The sequence below is a fragment of the Python bivittatus genome, unplaced genomic scaffold, assembly GCF_059951505.1.
Source record: "Python bivittatus isolate LINGU-HERP-01145 unplaced genomic scaffold, Pbiv_v1 ctg000850_np1212, whole genome shotgun sequence".
NCBI lineage: Eukaryota > Metazoa > Chordata > Lepidosauria > Squamata > Pythonidae > Python > Python bivittatus.
In genome coordinates this window covers 20710572-20729552 of record NW_028277112.1, presented here as the reverse complement: position 1 = coordinate 20729552, position 18981 = coordinate 20710572, and the positions used below count along the sequence as shown (strand labels likewise).

At 38.5% G+C, this 18981-nt stretch overlaps 1 protein-coding gene across 1 annotated transcript in view; it reads left to right on the top strand.

The window, feature by feature from the left end:
- TMEM232 (transmembrane protein 232) overlaps positions 1-18981 on the top strand; it is a 175555-nt gene that overhangs the window by 7992 nt on the left and 148582 nt on the right. Inside the window, exon 3 of the mRNA XM_088130189.1 lies at positions 3244-3349. Coding sequence (XP_087986315.1) covers positions 3244-3349 — 106 coding nt within the window. The remainder of the gene's footprint in view (positions 1-3243; positions 3350-18981) is intronic.

Sequence of the window (18981 nt, the reverse complement as noted above, 5' to 3'; positions counted from 1 at the left end):
AGGCCTGTAATTTTCATCATAGGTATACCTCAACTATGAGAGACAAAATGGGGGAAAAAAATCCAGAAAATCACATTGTCTGGTTTTTAAAGAATTTATTTGCAAATCATGGTGGAAAATAAGTATTTGGTCACCTACAAACAAGCAAGATGTCTGGCTCTCACAGACCTGTAACTACTTCTTTAAGAGGCTCCTCTGTCCTCCACTCGTTACCTGTAGTAATGGCACCTGTTTGACCTTGTTATCAGTATAAAGGACACCTGTCCACAACCTCAAACAGTCACACTCCAAACTCCGCTATGGCCAAGACCAAAGAGCTGTTGAAGGACAGCAGAAACAAAACTGTAGACCTGTACCAGGCTGGGAAGACTGAATCTGCAATAGGCAAGCAGCTTGGTGTGAAGAAATCAACTGTGGGAGCAATAATTAGAAAATGGAAGACATACAAGACCACTGATAATCTCCCTCGATCTGGGGCTCCATGCAAGATCTCACCCTGTGGGGTCAAAATGATCACAAGAATGGTGAGCAAAAATCCTGGAACCACATGGGGGGACCTAGTGAATGACCTGCAGAGAGCTGGGACCAAAGTAACAAAGGCTACCATCAGTAACACACTATGCCGCCAGGGACTCAAATCCTGCAGTGGCAGATGTTTCCCCCTGCTTAAGCCAGTACATGTCCAGGCCCATCTGAAGTTTGCTAGAGCATTTGGATGATCCAGAAGAGGATTGGGAGAATGTCATATGGTTAGATGAAACCAAAGTAGAACGTTTTGGTCTAAACTCAACTCCTCGTGTTTGGAGGAGAGAGAATGCTGAATGCATCCAAAGAACACCATACCTACTGTGAAGCATGGGGGTGGAAACATCATGCTTTGGGGCTGTTTTTCTGCAAAGGGACCAGGACGACTGATCTCTGTAAAGGAAAGAATGAATGGGGCCATGTATCGTGAGATTTTGAGTGAACACCTCCTTCCATCAGCAAGGGCACTGAAGATGAAACATGGCTGGGTCTTTCAGCATGACAATGATCCCAAACACACCGCCCGGGCAACGAAGGAGTGGCTTCGTAAGAAGCATTTCAAGGTCCTGGAGTGGCCTAGCCAGTCTCCAGATCTCAACCCCATGGAAAACCTTTGGAGGGAGTTGAAAGTCCGTGTTGCCCAGTGACAGCCCCAAAACATCACTGCTCTAGAGGAGATCTGCATGGAGGAATGGGCCAAAATACCAGCAACAGTATGTGAAAACCTTGTGAAGACTTACAGAAAACGTTTGACCTCTGTCATTGCCAACAAAGGATATATAACAAAGTATTGAGATGAACTTTTGATATTGACCAAATACTTATTTTCCACCATGATTTGCAAATAAATTCTTTAAAAATCAGACAATGTGATTTTCTGGATTTTTTCCCCCATTTTGTCTCTCATAGTTGAGGTATACCTATAATGAAAATTACAGGCCTCTCTCATCTTTTTAAGTGGGAGAACTTGCACAATTGGTGGCTGACTAAATACTTTTTTGACCCACTGTATATGTCATGGATTGTACTGCATGTTGTTTTATCAGTCAGTTAATAGCTAAACAATTCTTATTATCTGGGTCAGATTTTAATTTATTAAAAAACAAGTCCTTACTCCATTCAAGTCTTTTCTCCTTTACTTGGCATTCAAAACCGCAGTAGAAATCGGAAAGAGCAGTAACAGTAGTAAGCCAGGAGATACAATATGTCCGCCTCATGTTCTGACAATATGGGTAAACCAGTTTGCTTGAAATCTCAGTTTCCTATATTTCAGGACTGTGTTCCTGTGTTTTTTTTCTAAGGACTACTGGCTTCATGCCTTCTAAAGTTAAAATATGATTTTTTTGCTGTTATTCATATGCCAGTGTAATTAATCTATTTGATTAAAAAAACACACACAATTGACTTAAATTTATTTAACATAGTAGAAGCCCAAGGAAGGGGTAAAAAAGTAGGAGTGGAAACTTGAAAAAATACAGTACAGTACATGGCATGTCACAGGGAGGTATATGTGCTGTTTCTGAAGATTGGCTATGTATTCTGTACTAAATTATACAAGTGAAAATTTGGGCTGAAATGAGAGCTTCATTGATGCAGACAAGCAGCAGAAGAAATTGGGAGAAATTATGTGCTGGAATGCAAAATGGAAAGAGAAAAGATTGTTTCAGTAAACTCCCCTTGCTTCAAACTGTGTGTTTAAGAATTCTTGTAGGGTTTGCTTAGCCAAGGGAAGCAAACAACTTAAAAAGAATGTTACTTCAACAGAGTTCCACAGACAGGACATCCTTAAAATAATTTGTACTTAGACATCTAAAACATGTGAGAAACTACTAGATTAAAAATGCTTGAAATACTTATTTTCTTTTTAAAAGTAGTCAGGATGATGTAATTTCATGAAAATAATGTTGGGGGTGGGGAAGGGACATCAGAAAACCCCTTACTTTTTAACTATTGCCTCCTGTTCTGGGAGATGAGGAAAAAGAAATGGCCTGACAGACTTTCCCTTTTTAATCAAGTTAAATATTGCTACTGGCAATCCAGTATAAAACGAAGGCAAAGTAATTCCAACTCTGACAGAATTATGTTTTTAAACCCTAATCCCAAATGCCTGGAGATGTTTCATTGGAATGGTTTTGGTCCTGTTAGGAGAGCACCGCACGGACCCTCTTCACAAACTGGCTCGGTGCAAGTCAAGCTCGTAATTAATTGTTTTGTTGCAAGGCACTTCAAATGATGGTAACAATGTAATTACAGCTCAGTATTTATCTTCTTATTAAATGTTAACCTGAGGGATGAAACATTGCTATCTTGGCTAGCCCCTGTATTTTCTTGTCAGCAGTTCCTTTAAAATGTTATCTTTAAGTAGGGTTTTGCACACTCTGAAAATGCTATTTTTATTTGCCATTCATGACATTTCTGTTATTTATTACAAGAGTTCCACTTTTTTCAGGCTTGACCAAAGATGCCACTGCTTTAAGAGTCTTATGGATTCCTTAAGCAGCATGTTTTCCAGGCAGAGGGCTGAAAAATGTCAGGTTGCTTTAATGAATACCACAGAGGCACTACACTTGCCCAAGATCAGAAGAATTTCTTCTGAATCCTTTCTGAAACGTGTGCATCTCTAGCCTTTAGTTCAGCCCCAAGTCTATTGTAAGTCAATTGGGCCTGAAATACAAATGATATAATCCTTTGCTTCTTTTCATTTTATATTCTGAACAGAGACGACTAGGTCTCAGTGTATTAGGTTGTGGGAAGTACGTGAATCTTCCAGTAGCCTGGACTGAGGCAATCATATTATCACAGTGCAAAGGAGAAATTAGTGAAGGTATGTAGCTTTTTCATTTTAATTGATACATGTTTTTTTCTTTTTGCCAAACAAATGCTGCCAAATTATGAACACAGGCACCTCGTTTTAATAAACTATTTGGTGGAAGGAGGGCTGTTATGTTTGTTTGTTTAATATAAAAATATATCATTAGCTAAGATACATCAACATGCTATTTGAATAATGATGTCATTATGCAAATGATTTGAATGGATGCAAATGACATCATTTGCTTAATGTGAAAAATGATGCCATTGCACAAGAAGTAAATCACCCAGATATTGTAAAATTAAGATAAATTAATATAAGTTTAACTGCCTTGTCTGGACTAATTGGATGGAATGTATCCTTTATTTTGGGGGGGGGGCACCTAGAAAGAAATTTATTCTGTTGTATTCAACATCCACTAAATGTGGTGTTATTAAATCACCATTTGCTATGGGTAAAGCTCTTTCTTCCCCCAGATAGAATATGCTATCCCTAAGATGGGTGTCAGATTTTGCATCAAGTGTTTTGCTCTTAGAATGATTGCAATGGCTCATGCTAGGACATTCTTACATTATTTTAAACTATGGATGCACAACCAGAGGCCTAAAGGCTGTGTGAGGCCCTTGTAACCTTGAATGTGACCCCCAAACCTCTTCCCAAAGTTGCTACCAATGTTTAGTTTTTTATGTGGCAAAAAGTGAAAAGTGAAACACATGGGGTTCAATCAGCAGGAATAATTATAATAAAAGTATCTGATTTGATCTAATATGATGTATGTTTTACTGGGCTCACTCACTTTTTATATGGTGGCCCCAGCTCACCACTCAAAATGCAGCAACACGGTAGGAACTGGTCTTGACTCACCATTTAATTCAAGAAGGAGGAAGAGGAGAAGGCACCCAAAACAGGCATATCTCTTTTTCAGGCCATTCATCAGTTAAAGGTACAAAGCTTTTGCCCTAGTCTTTTGGCCAGGAATCTTCTGTTCCTACATGCATACAGGCAGGCATGTTATTGCTAGACCCTGCTTTAAATGATATTCATGCTAAAGTGGCCTGCACATATAAGCATTTGTTTTTGTTACCTGGAAAACAACTATTTCAAACTCATTAATTTGAGGAAAATTAACCCTGACTTTCACTTAAAATTCACAAATAACAGGAAGTAAAATTGTCAACAAGCACATTCAGTTTCACAACTAATGGGGAATAATGAGTACAGATAAGCATTAGTGTTCAGATTAACAAATATACTTAATGCATACAGGCAAACCAGAAAGCACAGAGAAAAAAATAAGTGAAACAACTGGTGCTAATAGAAGAAAATTACTCAGCATGACCACTTGTTAGCAAATAAACCTGTACATAATTCTAATTATTTTAACTAATAGAAATGATGGAGAAGAAGGAGATAGTGTTTAGCATTTATAGTAGGAAATAAATCACTGGGATAATTTTCAATATTGGTTGGTTTGTCTTCCCAGTAGAAACTTATTTGTAAGAGAAATGAGTTGGGATACTATATCTGGGCTGCAAAAATCTGGACAATCATGAGAAAGCTGAAAAAGTACATAAAAATGTTAAGGTTTTGCTGCCATCTAGTGGACATCTGTGTTTCTGCCGTTCAGATATAGTAGCCCTAGAAAAGGGGAACATGGGGCAAAATAGAGTTAGAAAGGGAAAATGAAGGCAATAGCAAAAGAATGGGTTATAACTACCTATCCCTGGCAGGCACCAAAAAAGCAGTGCAAAACAAAAACACCTGGTTGTACCACATGCTGAATCAAGTAAGTGTTTTAGGATGATAAAAGACTTCTAATGATAAGTGGATCCTTTCTGGTCCAGAGACCATAAAATGGGTTAAAGAAAGAAGCAACTTACTCTGGCCCTAGATATAGGAACTAGGCACAAGACTAGAAAGGAAACCATGCTAGGCGTAGTCACCAGAACCAAGTGAACCTGGGCTCAGTTTTTTTAAGTCTGTGTATGCTGAGAATGTAAGCAAAGAGACAGCAAAACAGTTGAATCAGGGATTGTCCAAAGAAAAGAATAATGGTTGCTTGAACTCAAAAGTGTAGGATTTCAGGTATTGCCAGAATTCACCCAGTGCATTAAGATAAAATGTAATTCAGAATGACTTAGCATGTTGTATGAATATAGTCACTGGGTTTGTAAACTGGTTTATGACCAGCTATGGTTTATGCAGTAAACCATGGTTGAACAAATTATGTCTGAAGTTGTATGAACTAGCTTAAATACTGTTGTTAAAGGCTTAGAAATTTTTGCCCAGGATTACAGTGGTCCATGACAAATAACCCATGATTTATGGGTAGAAATTCAGCCTTACTTCATTGCCTTCACGTTTCTCTAAAAAATGGATAGATAGTTAGAAACAATAAGATATAATAGAAACTACTCCTGTGGCTCTTGTGTTGCTCTGAACTTTAATGACCATGACAGAGTTATACAGAGGTTATAAAACACTGTATTTGTTTTTTTTTAACTAAGGCTATAGACTGGCCAGTTCAAAAGTTATCCAAGGTGGTATCTCTTAATGAGGAATACAGTGCATAATTTTTCTAATGTGGGAGAATTTCCCTGATCCTCATTTGGGAAGGATGTAGGGAGGCACCTCTTCTTAATTCAGTTACCTATGGAAGTATCCAGACAAAAACACAAATCAAATGGAAATCCTTACTCAAGGTCTTTGAATAATGTGAACAAAACATAAGACACTGAAATATAGTATATTGTACACATCTGAGCACCTTTCTGTTGATTTGGACATGGAATAAAAGTTGGATACTTGGATACCATACTGTAAAAATTCTAAGTTATATTCATTTGCTAACGAAATTTCATTTGAATTTGAATATTTGAAAATAAAACACATTTTGGGGAAAACATCTGGATTTCTCTGTTTTCTATAAATTTATGATAGCTATCTGTTGCTCTCAGGTTCCCTCCCCTTAAATAATTGATTCAGATGGAACTTATATAAACTGGCAATGCTTTTATAACTCCTCCCTCCCTTTATTTCCTATTACAGATAGTCCTTGCTTAACGACCATTCGTTCAGCAACCGTTCAAAGTTACAATGGCACTGAATGGAGACTTACAACCCGTACCTGAAGTTATGGCGATCTGGGCCCTTGGCAACTGGTTCACCCTTACGACTGGTTGTCATGTGATCGCCATTTGCAATCTGCCTTGCTGGCTTTCCCCAGAAAGTCAATGGGGAAGCCAGCAGGGAAGGTTGCAAGCCGCTGCTGCCTGCTGAGAGGACTCCCTCTTGTCTGAGAGGACTCCCCACAGGGTTGGCTGAAAAAGCTCTGTGATCAAATCTAAGCAGAATTTTGGCACAGGGCATTTTCAGGCAGTCCCCAAAGCTACATGGGGCGTTTAGTGCACATAGCTTTGGGGGTTCCTGAAAAAACTTCATGCCAAAAATCCAAGCAGGATTTCGGCATGGGGTGTTTAGTGCATGGAGCTTTGGGGACTGCTTGAAAATGCCCTGTGCTGAAATCCTGTTTGGATTTTCAGCCACAGAGGATTTTCAGCCCTAGAGTGGAGAGGCTTCAGAAGCCTCTCTATTCTGGGGCTGAAAATCCGAGTGGTTCTGGGGCCCTCGCACCCCCAATCTGCACTGCACCCCAGCGCACCTGACCTGACTTTCCTACACACTCCGTGCACCCTCTCACTCCCTCCTCCACCCGGCAGTGCCTGGGGCTTGCAAATTCCTGCCAGCTTCCCCACTGACTTGATTGTGGGAAGCTGGCAGGAAGTGCCTCGCCTAATGACTGGGGCATTCACTTAACAATGGCAACTGGGACTGCTGGGATTGTGGTCGCTCAGCAATGCCTGTTTTGCCTAACGACTGCATCACTTAGTAACAGAAGTTCCAGCCCCAATTGTGGTTGTTAGGTGAGGACTATCTGTATTCTTTCTGTACTTGTTTTGTGGATGATACTGAATTGTAGAAGGGCAGTCACATTTTTAGCCCTGAGAAGCAATGCAGTCATGGGCCTGGAAAATATGGAATTGGGTTTTTTTCAGGATCCCTAGGCATTTGAATCTAAATCCCTATTTGAGAACATACAGATCATGGACATGAGTATGTTTAATAGGGACCCAGGATCCAAGAAGTCAAAGCTAAGAGATCAATTTATGCCACACAAGGGGCTCCACTGCCAGAAACCTTTTCTTTTGGCCTGAGACTTGTCCATCAAGCAGCTAAACGTAAACGCTCCTTCAAACCAAACTGGGAGATTATATGGCCTGCCTGCCTGCCTGCCTGCCTGCCTGCCTGCCTGCCTGCCTGCCTGCCTGCCTGCCTTCCTGCCTTCCTTCCTTCCTTCCTTCCTTCCTTCCTTCCTTCCTTCCTTCCTTCCTTCCTTCCTTCCTTCCTTCCTTCCTTCCTTCCTTCCTTCCTTCCTTCCTTCCTTCCTTCCTTCCTTCCTTCCTTCCTTCCTTCCTTCCTTCCTTCCTCAGCGTACAACAATTAAGTATATAGTGTATTGGGCAACAAGTGGAAATTATTTATCATTGTCCTCTGGGATGTTATTTCAGTTTCAAAATTTAGCTGCCAGTCCTAGAATTTTTTGATCATCTGCCATCCAAGTACCAACTACATCCAATTCTGCTTAGCTATGTTTAGCTTTGTTTTGTTTTACATTTTTAACATACACAATTAACAAAGCAATATTTTAACTTCAAGAAAAAATTAATAGAAACCAAAAGAAAAGAAAAAAAGTAAGCAACCCCAAACTAAGAAAAGGGGGGAAGAGGGGGGAAAATTACTTATATATTAAACTTGTAAATAGTCACTGGTTAGTGACTGTTAGTAAACCAGTGACTGCTTAACTTTTTTGTGCCCAGGCAGAGTTGGCTAGGTGCTGCCATGTGCTGAGTCTCCCAAAGAATTCAGAATGCCAGACTTCAAGCTTAGGCATAACCCTTCAAAAAATTCTTCATGGAGCAAGGAGTGCTCAGAATAGTTTTCGGAGTTTCCTTTGCTTTGGAGAGCTTATTCTGTTCTCCCTAAGAGCTACTTAGAGAGCCCTCATAAGTCTAGAATCTGGCCAACTCTCTTGCCAGGCACAGATGATTGAATGGTAAAAGTGTGTGCATGAGCGTGTACATGCACTTGATTTTGATCTTCAAAATCTTAACTGCTGACATCACAATTCATTAATTATAATGTTTGTAGAAGGTCTGTTTTCAATCTCTCTGCAGTGTATGCAGGCTTCCTTTTGTGAAGAAATTCTGACCACTTTTTGAAGACTAGAAAGCACACAGCCTCCTGATCCCTCTCCCTTCAGGCAGCCATTTTTATCCATTTCACTAGTCTGCCTACAGCTACAGCTGTTTCTGTTTTAATTTCTGCTAAATTGGGAAGTTGAAAAAACATCATCAGAAGAACTGCTTCTATAACTCCACAAAGAAGAGCATGGATGTGGTCAGCAGAAGCTGAGTTCAAGCAGAGTTCCTTTATCTTGACCTCTCTCTGCTGCTTGCAGTTTGCTCTGGTGTATTTGCCACCCGCCTCCCCACATGCTTCCGCTGAGCACGAGGGACAGAAGTTAGCCACTGCAAACATTCCACTCCTCTTCGATGAAAAACTTTGCACAGAACTCTGATCCTGCCCGACAGCCTACATTTTGATTTTTAATTTTTTTGCAACTACAAAATAATGTACATTCATCATTCTTTATGATGATTTCCTTTTCAAATAAGATTTAGAAGTTCTTTCTGAATTTAGATGTGAATAGGGTGTAATTTAGCATGATATGTAAACTACTGAAATAATTTGCCTTAAATAATGTTTTAGGTTTTCCCAATTATTTCTATGAATAAAATGATAATTAATCTTAAAGATTATGGGGAATTTTCTAAAATATGATTCATTCTCTGTCTCAAAATACCTAGAGAACAGAACATTTTATTTTTATAAAATGCTGGTGTGTATCTTGTACTTAGGCTTTTATTTAGAATTTACACTAGAATTAAAATATTAATTCTGTAAAAACAGGGTAGATAAGTAATAAAGTGGTTGGATAAGGGCAATAATAATGATTAACATATCCAAGATTTCCTTCCTTGTTACCTGAAATGAAAAATAAGTGGTTGGTGGTTTAAAGCTTAATATGCTTGATAGCATCAGGCAAAGCAAAGTTAATAGCAACTCTATTTTATATATAAGTATGTTATTTAGTTTTGTTAGTTTATGTATTTATTCACTGCAGAACTAAAATGGGATGTCATTCAAAGAGATCTGGAACAATCTCCTATCTGGATCATGGATAGGAAATAGGGCTTTGGAATAGGCCAGGGCTTTTCCCTGACAGTTAATTTAAACTGGAGACCAGCATGCAATTCTGATGAGGCACAGACTGTTTATTACGGTACTGGAGGCAGGGAGACCAAACATAAAAGTGTTAGGGTAACCTCACTGAGAGGGCTAACCTCATCTCAGGGGGAATGATATTCCAGAAGGTGGAGGCCACAGCAGAAAAGACACGTCTCTTGGGTCCCACCAGATGGAACTCCCGAGGAGACGGGACCCGGAGCATACCTCTTCTACTTGACCTGATGGAATGGGTAGATGTAACCAGGAAGAGACAGTCCCTCAGATAATCAGGTCTCACACCATGTAGGGCTTTAAAGATCAAAACCAGCATCTTGAATTACACCCAGAAGCAAACTAGCAGCCAATGCAGCTCGTGGAACAGAGGTGTAGCGTGTGTCATCCTAGGGGCACAAATAACTGTCCATGCAGATGCATTCTGCACCAGCTAAATCTTCCAGATAATTTTCAAGGGCAGCCCCATGTGGACCATGTTACAGTAATCCATGCAGGACACCAGGGCATGGGTGACAGTGAGTGGAAAAATGGTCCGGGAAGGGGCTCAGTGGTGCACAAAACAAAGCTGTGTGAAGGCCCTCCTAGCTACGACTACCACCTGTTCATTGAGCAGGAGTCGAGAGTCTAGAAGGACCCTCAGGTTGTGCACTGGGTCTGTCTGGGTAGTGCTACCCCATCCACTACCAAAGATGGTACATTTCCAGATCCAGAAGGCCCCCAAACCCAGAGCTACTCAATCTTGCCAGGGTTCAGCTGAAGCCTGTTGTTCCCCATCCAGACCCCCCAGCCTCCAGGCACCGGGACAAGACATCAACAGCATTGCTTAATTTGCCAGGGGTGGAGATACATAACTGGGCACCATCAGCATACAGATGGTACCTCACCCCATGGTGATGAAAGATCTCACCCAGTGGCTTCAAGTAGATATTAAATAAGATTGGAGAGAGTACCAAACCCTGTGGCACCCCACATAATAGGGGATGAGGGTGGGACCTCTCTCTCCCAATTAACACCAGTCCCATAGAAAGGAAGCGAACCAGAGCAATACTGTGTCGCCCATTCCCAGCCCACATATGATTTGTCTCTGACTAACATTTGTATGAAGAGTGTTACAAAACCATTAAAAAAATGTTGGCTTCTCTAACACCTAAACCTCAACATTTCAGAGAAAATGCCTACATCAATATAATTATCATAATGGTTTGTTTAAAATATTGGCGTTTTTACCAGCTCTCTGTCGAAATGGGAGAATTTCATTAGGCATGGTCAGTGGGCATCTCTACATAGACTGCACCATTTTAGAAGCAGTTTAAATTTCATGGTGGTTTAGTTCTTGTTCAACTGCAATGTATCTAAAATCATTGAAAAGGGAATCTTTACCTTGGCAACTCTGCAGATTTGCAGAGCTTGTAGACAGGCCATTTTCCCATTGCCAAGAATTTGTGCTTCACTTTGCCTTCTGGCTCCTGGATTCCAGCAACTATTACTATCTCTCCCCAGCACCTCCCACCTTGTTGGGCTTTATCCTGTACAGTATCTGGTTCCTATCTGCAGGTATTCTATAAATTGCCTCTGTCTCCCTGACTTTAACTGCTATAGCAGCATGCAATTGTGGCTAGAGGTACTAAGGAAAGTACTGGTTGAAAAAGTACGAGTATGCCATTGTTGAATCATTACTGCTTGCAAGAGGTTTTCAAATGGAACAGGAGAATAGCATTTTTGAATCCAGAAAATCTTGCTTTATATCTGCTGCTCAGGATTTTTTTTGGCAGATGACTAGACACTTCCATGCAATATATACTAAAATACTTGTTTTATTTCCCTTTTTTTTTTTAATGGGAATTGTAAGACTTTTCTGTTGCTCAAGGATCAGTAAGAACTCAGAGACCAGATACTGACTGGATGATGTTCTCTGTAGTCTTCTGTTAATCAGCTGGAGGGAAAGAGGATGAATGCTGACAGAATCAGGCTTCCCAGCTCAAACTTGTCAGAAGGCACCTAGATACTTGCCATAACACATCTAAATAAAAATATTTATTGAATACTTGGATGAAGCAGTTGATTATCCTCTGCCAATATGATAACGCATCCCTCTTATAACCACTGCAATTTAAATCCAGTGTTTCTTTTTCCTGCCTTTTCCATGGTCGCAACTACATCTTGCTTTGCTTTTCTGAGGCTAGGTGGCAGTTGATTGTTGGCGTTTATGGCAGTCCTGCTCCAGGAAATTCTAAGTTTTATCCCCTACCTATAAACTCAGCATGTTCTGTGCAAGTTCTTTTGGAATCAGCTTCAAACTCCTTTGTGAAGGACTGGAAGTTGGACAAGGTGTGATGTGGAAATATAAACTCATATTTATAAACAAGAAACTGTAAGTGGGAGGTCAGAACAGTCATGTATCCTCATATTGAGAATTCACTATATTTTTATCCTGCTTTTTACTCAAGGAAATCCATCAAGGTGGCATATATAATCATCCCCTTTTTACTGCCACAATAGTTTAGTAGTATTTTTCTAAAAGGATGCAGAAGTATCCAATAATGAGGATTATTCATATTAAATTAACTTTAAAATTTATAGAAATGCCATAGATGTCAAAATGGTCTTCTGCTGATGTTCATGCACTGAAAATTGCAATTCTTTAACCTGTACTTTATGTTGGTCTATGACCGTAATAAAGATTGGTTAACCCATACTTTCCTGTAGCTCCTAATTTTAGTATTTTGTATATTTAGTATATTTGTAAATTTAGTATATTGTAAAAATCATGAGAATCATATGAGAGCCAGTTTGGTGTAATAGTTAAAGGTGCCAGGCTAGGAACTAAGAGACCGTGAAGTCTAGTTCTGCCTTAGGCACAAAGCCCTCTTATTAATTGTCCATTTATTAATATCCACTGTCTTTATTAATAAGTTATAAAAAAGGAGGTTGTATCACCAATATACACTGAGCGTGACTGAGTTTATTTAAATTTTAGTCTTTTACCCTCATTTCTGTTCTTTCCGGTTCTGTGAGTCTGTTCAAAAACCTTATTACAAAATAAGCATTTTCTAGTCAGCTAGCTTTGTTTATTTGATTCATTCTTGAATCAGGGTTGAGGCTAGATAAAGCCCCCAGTTATTTATTTTGCAAAACCATAACAGCAGAATTTTTCTTTCATATCCAGAATCCCAAAATAGTCTGGAAGGAAGTTTATTTCAGACAGGATATCCAGGGGCAACCATCATAATATTCAGACTTGGATTCATTTTGTCTACATATAAATATACATATAAACAAATCCAAAATCTCACACTCATTCACTCACAGGTAGTCCTTGTTTAGCAACTGCCTTGTTTAGTGATCGTTTGCAGTTATGACGGTAATGAAAAAGTAACTTTGCAACCAATCCTCGCATTTACAACCTTCGCAGGTCTGTAAAGCAAAGGAAAGCTGAAGTAAGATCTTAAACACAGTCGCGGTTTCACTTAGCAACCACTTTGCTTAACGACCAAGTTGCTGGTCCCAATTGTGCCTGTTTAATTGCTCCACAAAGTTTAACTTTATTTGGTAAAGGAAATTCTCAGAAATGAGTCCAGTCCTCCCTTCCCCAAAATCATGTTACTCTTTTTTGATCATGAAGTCATGTTTTGACTGCTTAGAATGTTAAATATTTGGTATAGGTAAAACATTGAATTATATAAATAATAATGTATCAAATATGGGGCTAATATTGAATTCATTTTATCCCAAAATTAATTGTTTATTGATAATAAGATTGTAAAATATAGATTTATATTTTGTCAGTTCCAATATCAAAATGCTATACAGTTATTCTGTTGCTATTATCATTTGTAAAAATCTGATCATTTATTTAGATTACATACCTCAGCAGGTAACAACTTCTAATTGACTTAGCTGCTTTGGAAAGCTAAACAGGGTCAGCCTAGATGGGTAGGCCTTTAATTGCATGGGTGTGGGCTAAACTGGGAAGTAATGCATTTTGTGGGGAAAACCTCTTTGTCAGGGAACTGTAACGATAGAAATAAAATCTTTACATTACATACTGTACATTAGTGTTAAAAGTACAAATAGAAAAGATGAATAATACATTCATTAACCATTGTGAAATAGTGCGTGCTATACATCAGTAAACCAAATATACAGGGAATAGAGCAAGGACATGACAGCCAGTTTGGTGTAGTAGTTAAGGTATCAGGCTAGAGACTGGGAGACTGAGTTCTAGCCCCACCTTAGGCACAAAGCCAGCCTGGTGATCTTGGGCCAGCCACTCTCTCTCAGCCCTAGGAAGCAGGCAATGACAAACCACTTCTGAAAAACCTTGCCAAGACAACTGCAGGGACTCATCCAGGCAATTGCCAGGGGTCAAGACTGACTAAGGCACCAAAAAAAAAAATAAAAAAGCAAGGCCGCATATAGTGGAATTTTGGAAACTGATGCAAACCATAAAAAGGGGAAAAAAACCCCAATTAAATAAAAGCATAAAATATATCAGATTAATTACCTACACTTTGGCAAAATAATAAGCAGTAGAGCATAATACAAATGAACTTTTGGCAAGAATGTAAAAATGATCCCAATTACCCAAAGTAGCTACTACAGATAATCCTTGATTTACGACCAGTTGTTTCAGCTCCATTCTTGCAGCCCTTGAAGGATTTCCCCCTGTGCATGGAGGAGAGGGGAAATCCTTTGGTGGGCTGCAGGAATGTTTGAGAGCAAAAGGACTCTGTGCACGGAGCTGAAATCCTTCAGCAGGTAGCTCTTTCGCTCCATCTGCTTAACAATCCGGGAGATTGCTTAACCACAACTGGGAGTGCCTGGATTGTGGTTGTTGAGCGATGCAATCGTGGGCGTCCTGCTTAATGACCACTTTGCTGAATGATCGAGATTCCAGTCCCAATTGTGGTAGTTAAGCAAGGACTATCTGTAGCTTTCTGCTGCAGCTAGAAAACACAAAATATTTGCCAAGTTAAGGCACTAGTTTAAAAACCAATGAAAAACCCTATAACCCATGCTTAAGGATAGATGCTTTAGTACTCTTGTGTCTGATGTTCCACAAATGTTTGCCAATTCTCTTTTCTTAATTTTCTGATATTTTTGTCTATATGAAGTAAATGAAATGAACACTTAATAACAGAGATTACTGGTGTAGAAATAGCTTTAATGAAATGAAAAAGAGTATAGGTCTTCTAATCTATGGTGTTAATGAATTATTTGAATTTCAGAATATAGTGACAATAAATACACTGTCCACAAGGAAAGCATGCCCTAAAACAGAAATGGACTGTTGCATCTGGAGGAAAGAATCACTGTTTACATGCTAGTGGGAAATATTCTTAGTGTAACTAGAAGCATAATAGTCTTAGACTGGTATCCAGGAATATCCTGAGCTAAAAACCAATATTTGAAAATAATTTTGGTAAACCTTGAAGCTATATGATTAAATGATAAAATGTATATTGCTATATTACACACATCAGATCTACTTTTCTTCTTTAATAATATTTTTCACTGTTGAAAACTGACTCTAAGTCTTACCTATTATATAACAAAGAGTACCCTCTGTGGATTAAATCCCTTTCTAACTTACCCAATTCTGTCACCAAATCATATTCAGAAGATCAATTATATTTGGTTCTTAAAAATAACCCATATTGTAAATTCTACTAGAGATTTCTTGAGTGACAGCTATCAAACATAATCACAGTAGTACAGTCTGCAGTTTTTTGTTTGTGGAGTGGTTTGAATCTGGAATCCTGAATGGTTAATTATTGCATCTCTTTTTAAATTTATTTCTATTTTGGCTCTTTGTGGTTATTTAGGATTATATTGATGTTTTTTATTTGTGTTTAGCACACAGAGTTGCTTGTGCAAGATGGGCAGCCATTTAAATAAATAAATCTAAGAGGTGAACCTGGAACAGGTCAGCTTGGAGGATAAACTGAGCTTGTCTGGAGTTAATACATTGATGGAATATATGAAGTTGTTTACAATTACTTGTCCAAATCTTAAAAAGTCATTTATAAAACAACACTGAAATAAAATATATTAAGGAGAAAGATTGGCCTGATGATAAATATGTTTAGATTCAAAAGAGTCTACCAATAAATAAGCTACTTCAAGAGCCATAGGAGGATCTATAGCAATTCCTTTGGACTGTGATTATTAAATTATTATTAAAGAAGAAATAATTCTTAAATAAAATCATTTTAAAATTCTAAAATTAAACAAGTAGAAGGACTGTGGACACTCTGAAGGGTTAAGGTCTTCTCTGTAATGGCCTCATCTATCAGTATACAAAGAAGAAATATCCAGATTGGCTAGTATAGCATGGTACAGTATAGAACTAATCAGTCCAAGTTTGTTAATAAAATCTATGGAATCCCTAAAATAAGGCAAAAGTTGTGGGACAAATAGTTTTAGAAAATAATCTGCATATTTGGACAATGGATTGTAGAACGATATTACATCCAGAAACAGTAGTCTGTCTTTAGACTGTATAGATCTTGGGAAGAACCCAGAACATAGGAACTCTGTTTTGATTTCTAAGTTTTGCATCTGTTCCAAAATTGCACACTATATTTCCTTGCTTTATTCCTTGGGTATTTGGTTTATTTATTGTCTTACTGAAACTCTGTTGGAAGGAAGAGAATAATGGTTGCCTTGACACCTGAGCCAGAAGCCATTGTGAAGCAAAAGTTCCTGGCAATGGGAGAATAGGTTGCCCATAGGGTCAGAGTTGCAAAGGAAACACTGGCTTTAGTTGCTTTTCAAACCAATTGCTATGTAAAACAAAATCCTAAAACAAAGAAACAACCCGATAAACAAACAACCCAAATCAGCTCTTAAAGCCAGCTGACATCACGGGACTGTACAGGTCTGGAACTGATTCTGATTTGGTGACTTGGTACGAAGCCCTTGTGCTTTAGCCTGCCTGCCTGCCTGCCTCCCTCCCTCTCTCACACACACCCCTGCATTTTTCAGATGATATTAACTATTACTGAAATAAACTGCAAGAGAAATAGGATGGTGGGTTGCCCTGGAAACATGATGAGATGTTCTGTTATTATGAAGAATGGAACTGCATCTTTTAGAAAATTAATGCATTTTAGTAAACCAATTAACACAATTAAATTCACCCTACCCCTTAAAATTCTTAGCATGAAACCATTTGTGATATTCTTGAATATGCACAATTGAAGTTAATTTTTTTTTGTAATTTCTTAGAATCACAAATTATTTCTCCTGAATTTCATATAAGTTTTGTTTAAATAGAAATATGTCCTCTTCCCTTAAACATTACTTTTCATTAGTTTTGCATCTTCCTTATAACTAAGGAAATGTTATATTTTAAAAAATATATATTTATTTTTGTTTATTAATTACATTTATATCCCTCCTTTGCAACAGGAACCCAAAATGGTGTATGTAGTGCTTCCTCCTCCCATTTTTCCCTACAGCAACAATGCTGTGAGCTAAGTTCAACTGAGAGAGAGTGACTGGTCCAAAGTCATCCCATGAGCTTCCATTACATTCAAATAATTAGGGCTAAAATTTTATGTATTCTTATAAAATATTGAATCCTGCTAAATCCATCTGGATTTACTCCTAAGTAGTCATGCATTAGATTACACAGCAAGGTTAATTCTTAATACATTTAGTCTTATTTGAATTTGAAAAGTGAGGTAATTTATCTTCTGTGCCAGTGAAGTAAAACTTCTGTTTCAACTTTTGTTCCACCCTTACCTACTTGTGTATGACAGTATGACACAAGTATGAAAGAATGGAGCATGCATTAGGATGTCACAATGCACATTTTGTCATTTTTGTGTCGTCATGGTTAGGAAGATACACCTATGTTGCTCACATGCAATTTAACAGTCTTTAAGAAAATTCAGAAGTTTCAAAGTACTTTGAGTATGAATACAGGAATATTAAATATATTTTTATTCAGTAACTGTATAATTCCTAGTTAAGAATACTTATTTGATTTTGAATATAACAATTAGTCCTATACATGTCTACATGTATAGGTGGGAACTTTATAGCCTTGTAGGCTTAGCTGATTAATTCCAAACTTTGTGTGATCTATGACTGTACTAAAATCTCCAACTAACCTTCACTGTCCTTCATATTTTAAAGGTAAATGTGTCTTTAAAAAGAAGAATGGGGTAATTTGTCTAATACTGACCAATATTGAAGGGTTTGTTTTTTTTTTGTGCTGCCTGAATTGATAATAATTTGTAATAGGGTACAATTTTCATCAGTTCATCAGTTCAAGGCCGCACCAGACTGTATTGCATGTCAAGGGCTATGTTTCAGAATTGGGTGAGGCCAGGACCCAAATGTGCTTAATCTTTTTGTGTTGGGGATTTTAAGTGCCTTCAACCTTTGCAAGAATTTAATTTTTTGAACCCACCCTTTCTGGGGAACCCAAAGGTTACTGGTGAGCCACATGCAGCCTATGGACTGCATTGTTTACTCTCTGTCATATGATCTACTACAAGTCTTTCCCAACTTGGTGTCACTTGTAGGTGTCTAACTATAACCTCAATAGTCCCCAGCCAACTTGACTATTGGTAATGCTAGCTGGGGAGTAAGGGTGTTGTAAGTGTGGTCTGCAGACTGGTGCTGATCCGTGAACTGTTTGTTACCGGCCTGAGACAAGATAAGTACATAATTCAATATTACAGAATTATGATAGGAATAGTGATTCTCTATATTAGTCACCTCTATGCACACTTTCAATGAACAAGAAGTGCAGATTTTGTAATTCTTTTTTCCTATGTAATGTTTGTTCTGATTACATTTTTGATTGATTGATTATGTGCCATCAAGTTGTTTTCGACTCCTAGCGACCACATAGATTTCCTCCATGATGATATATCATAACCTGGACTTTCAAGTCCTCCAATGGCGCACTCATTGCCACTGTTACTGAGTCCATTCACCTTGCTGCTGGTTGTCCTCTTCTCTTTCTTTCCAGTTTTCCCAGCATTAGGACCTTTTCCAGAGAGCTAGGTATTCATATAATGTGTCTGAAGTAGAATAAATCTTGCAGTTCTCTTGGCAAGATTTCAGAAGTGGTTTGTCATTGCCTGGTTTCTAGGGCTGAGAGAGAGTGACAGGCCCAAGGTCACCCAGCTTGGTTTGTGCCTAAGGCGAGACTAGAACTCACCCTCTCTCAGTTTCTAGCCTGATCCCTTAGCCACTACACCAAACTGGCTCTTAATAACTGGAGGAACAAATAAAAGCATTTCTGTGGTTGGTTCTTGCAT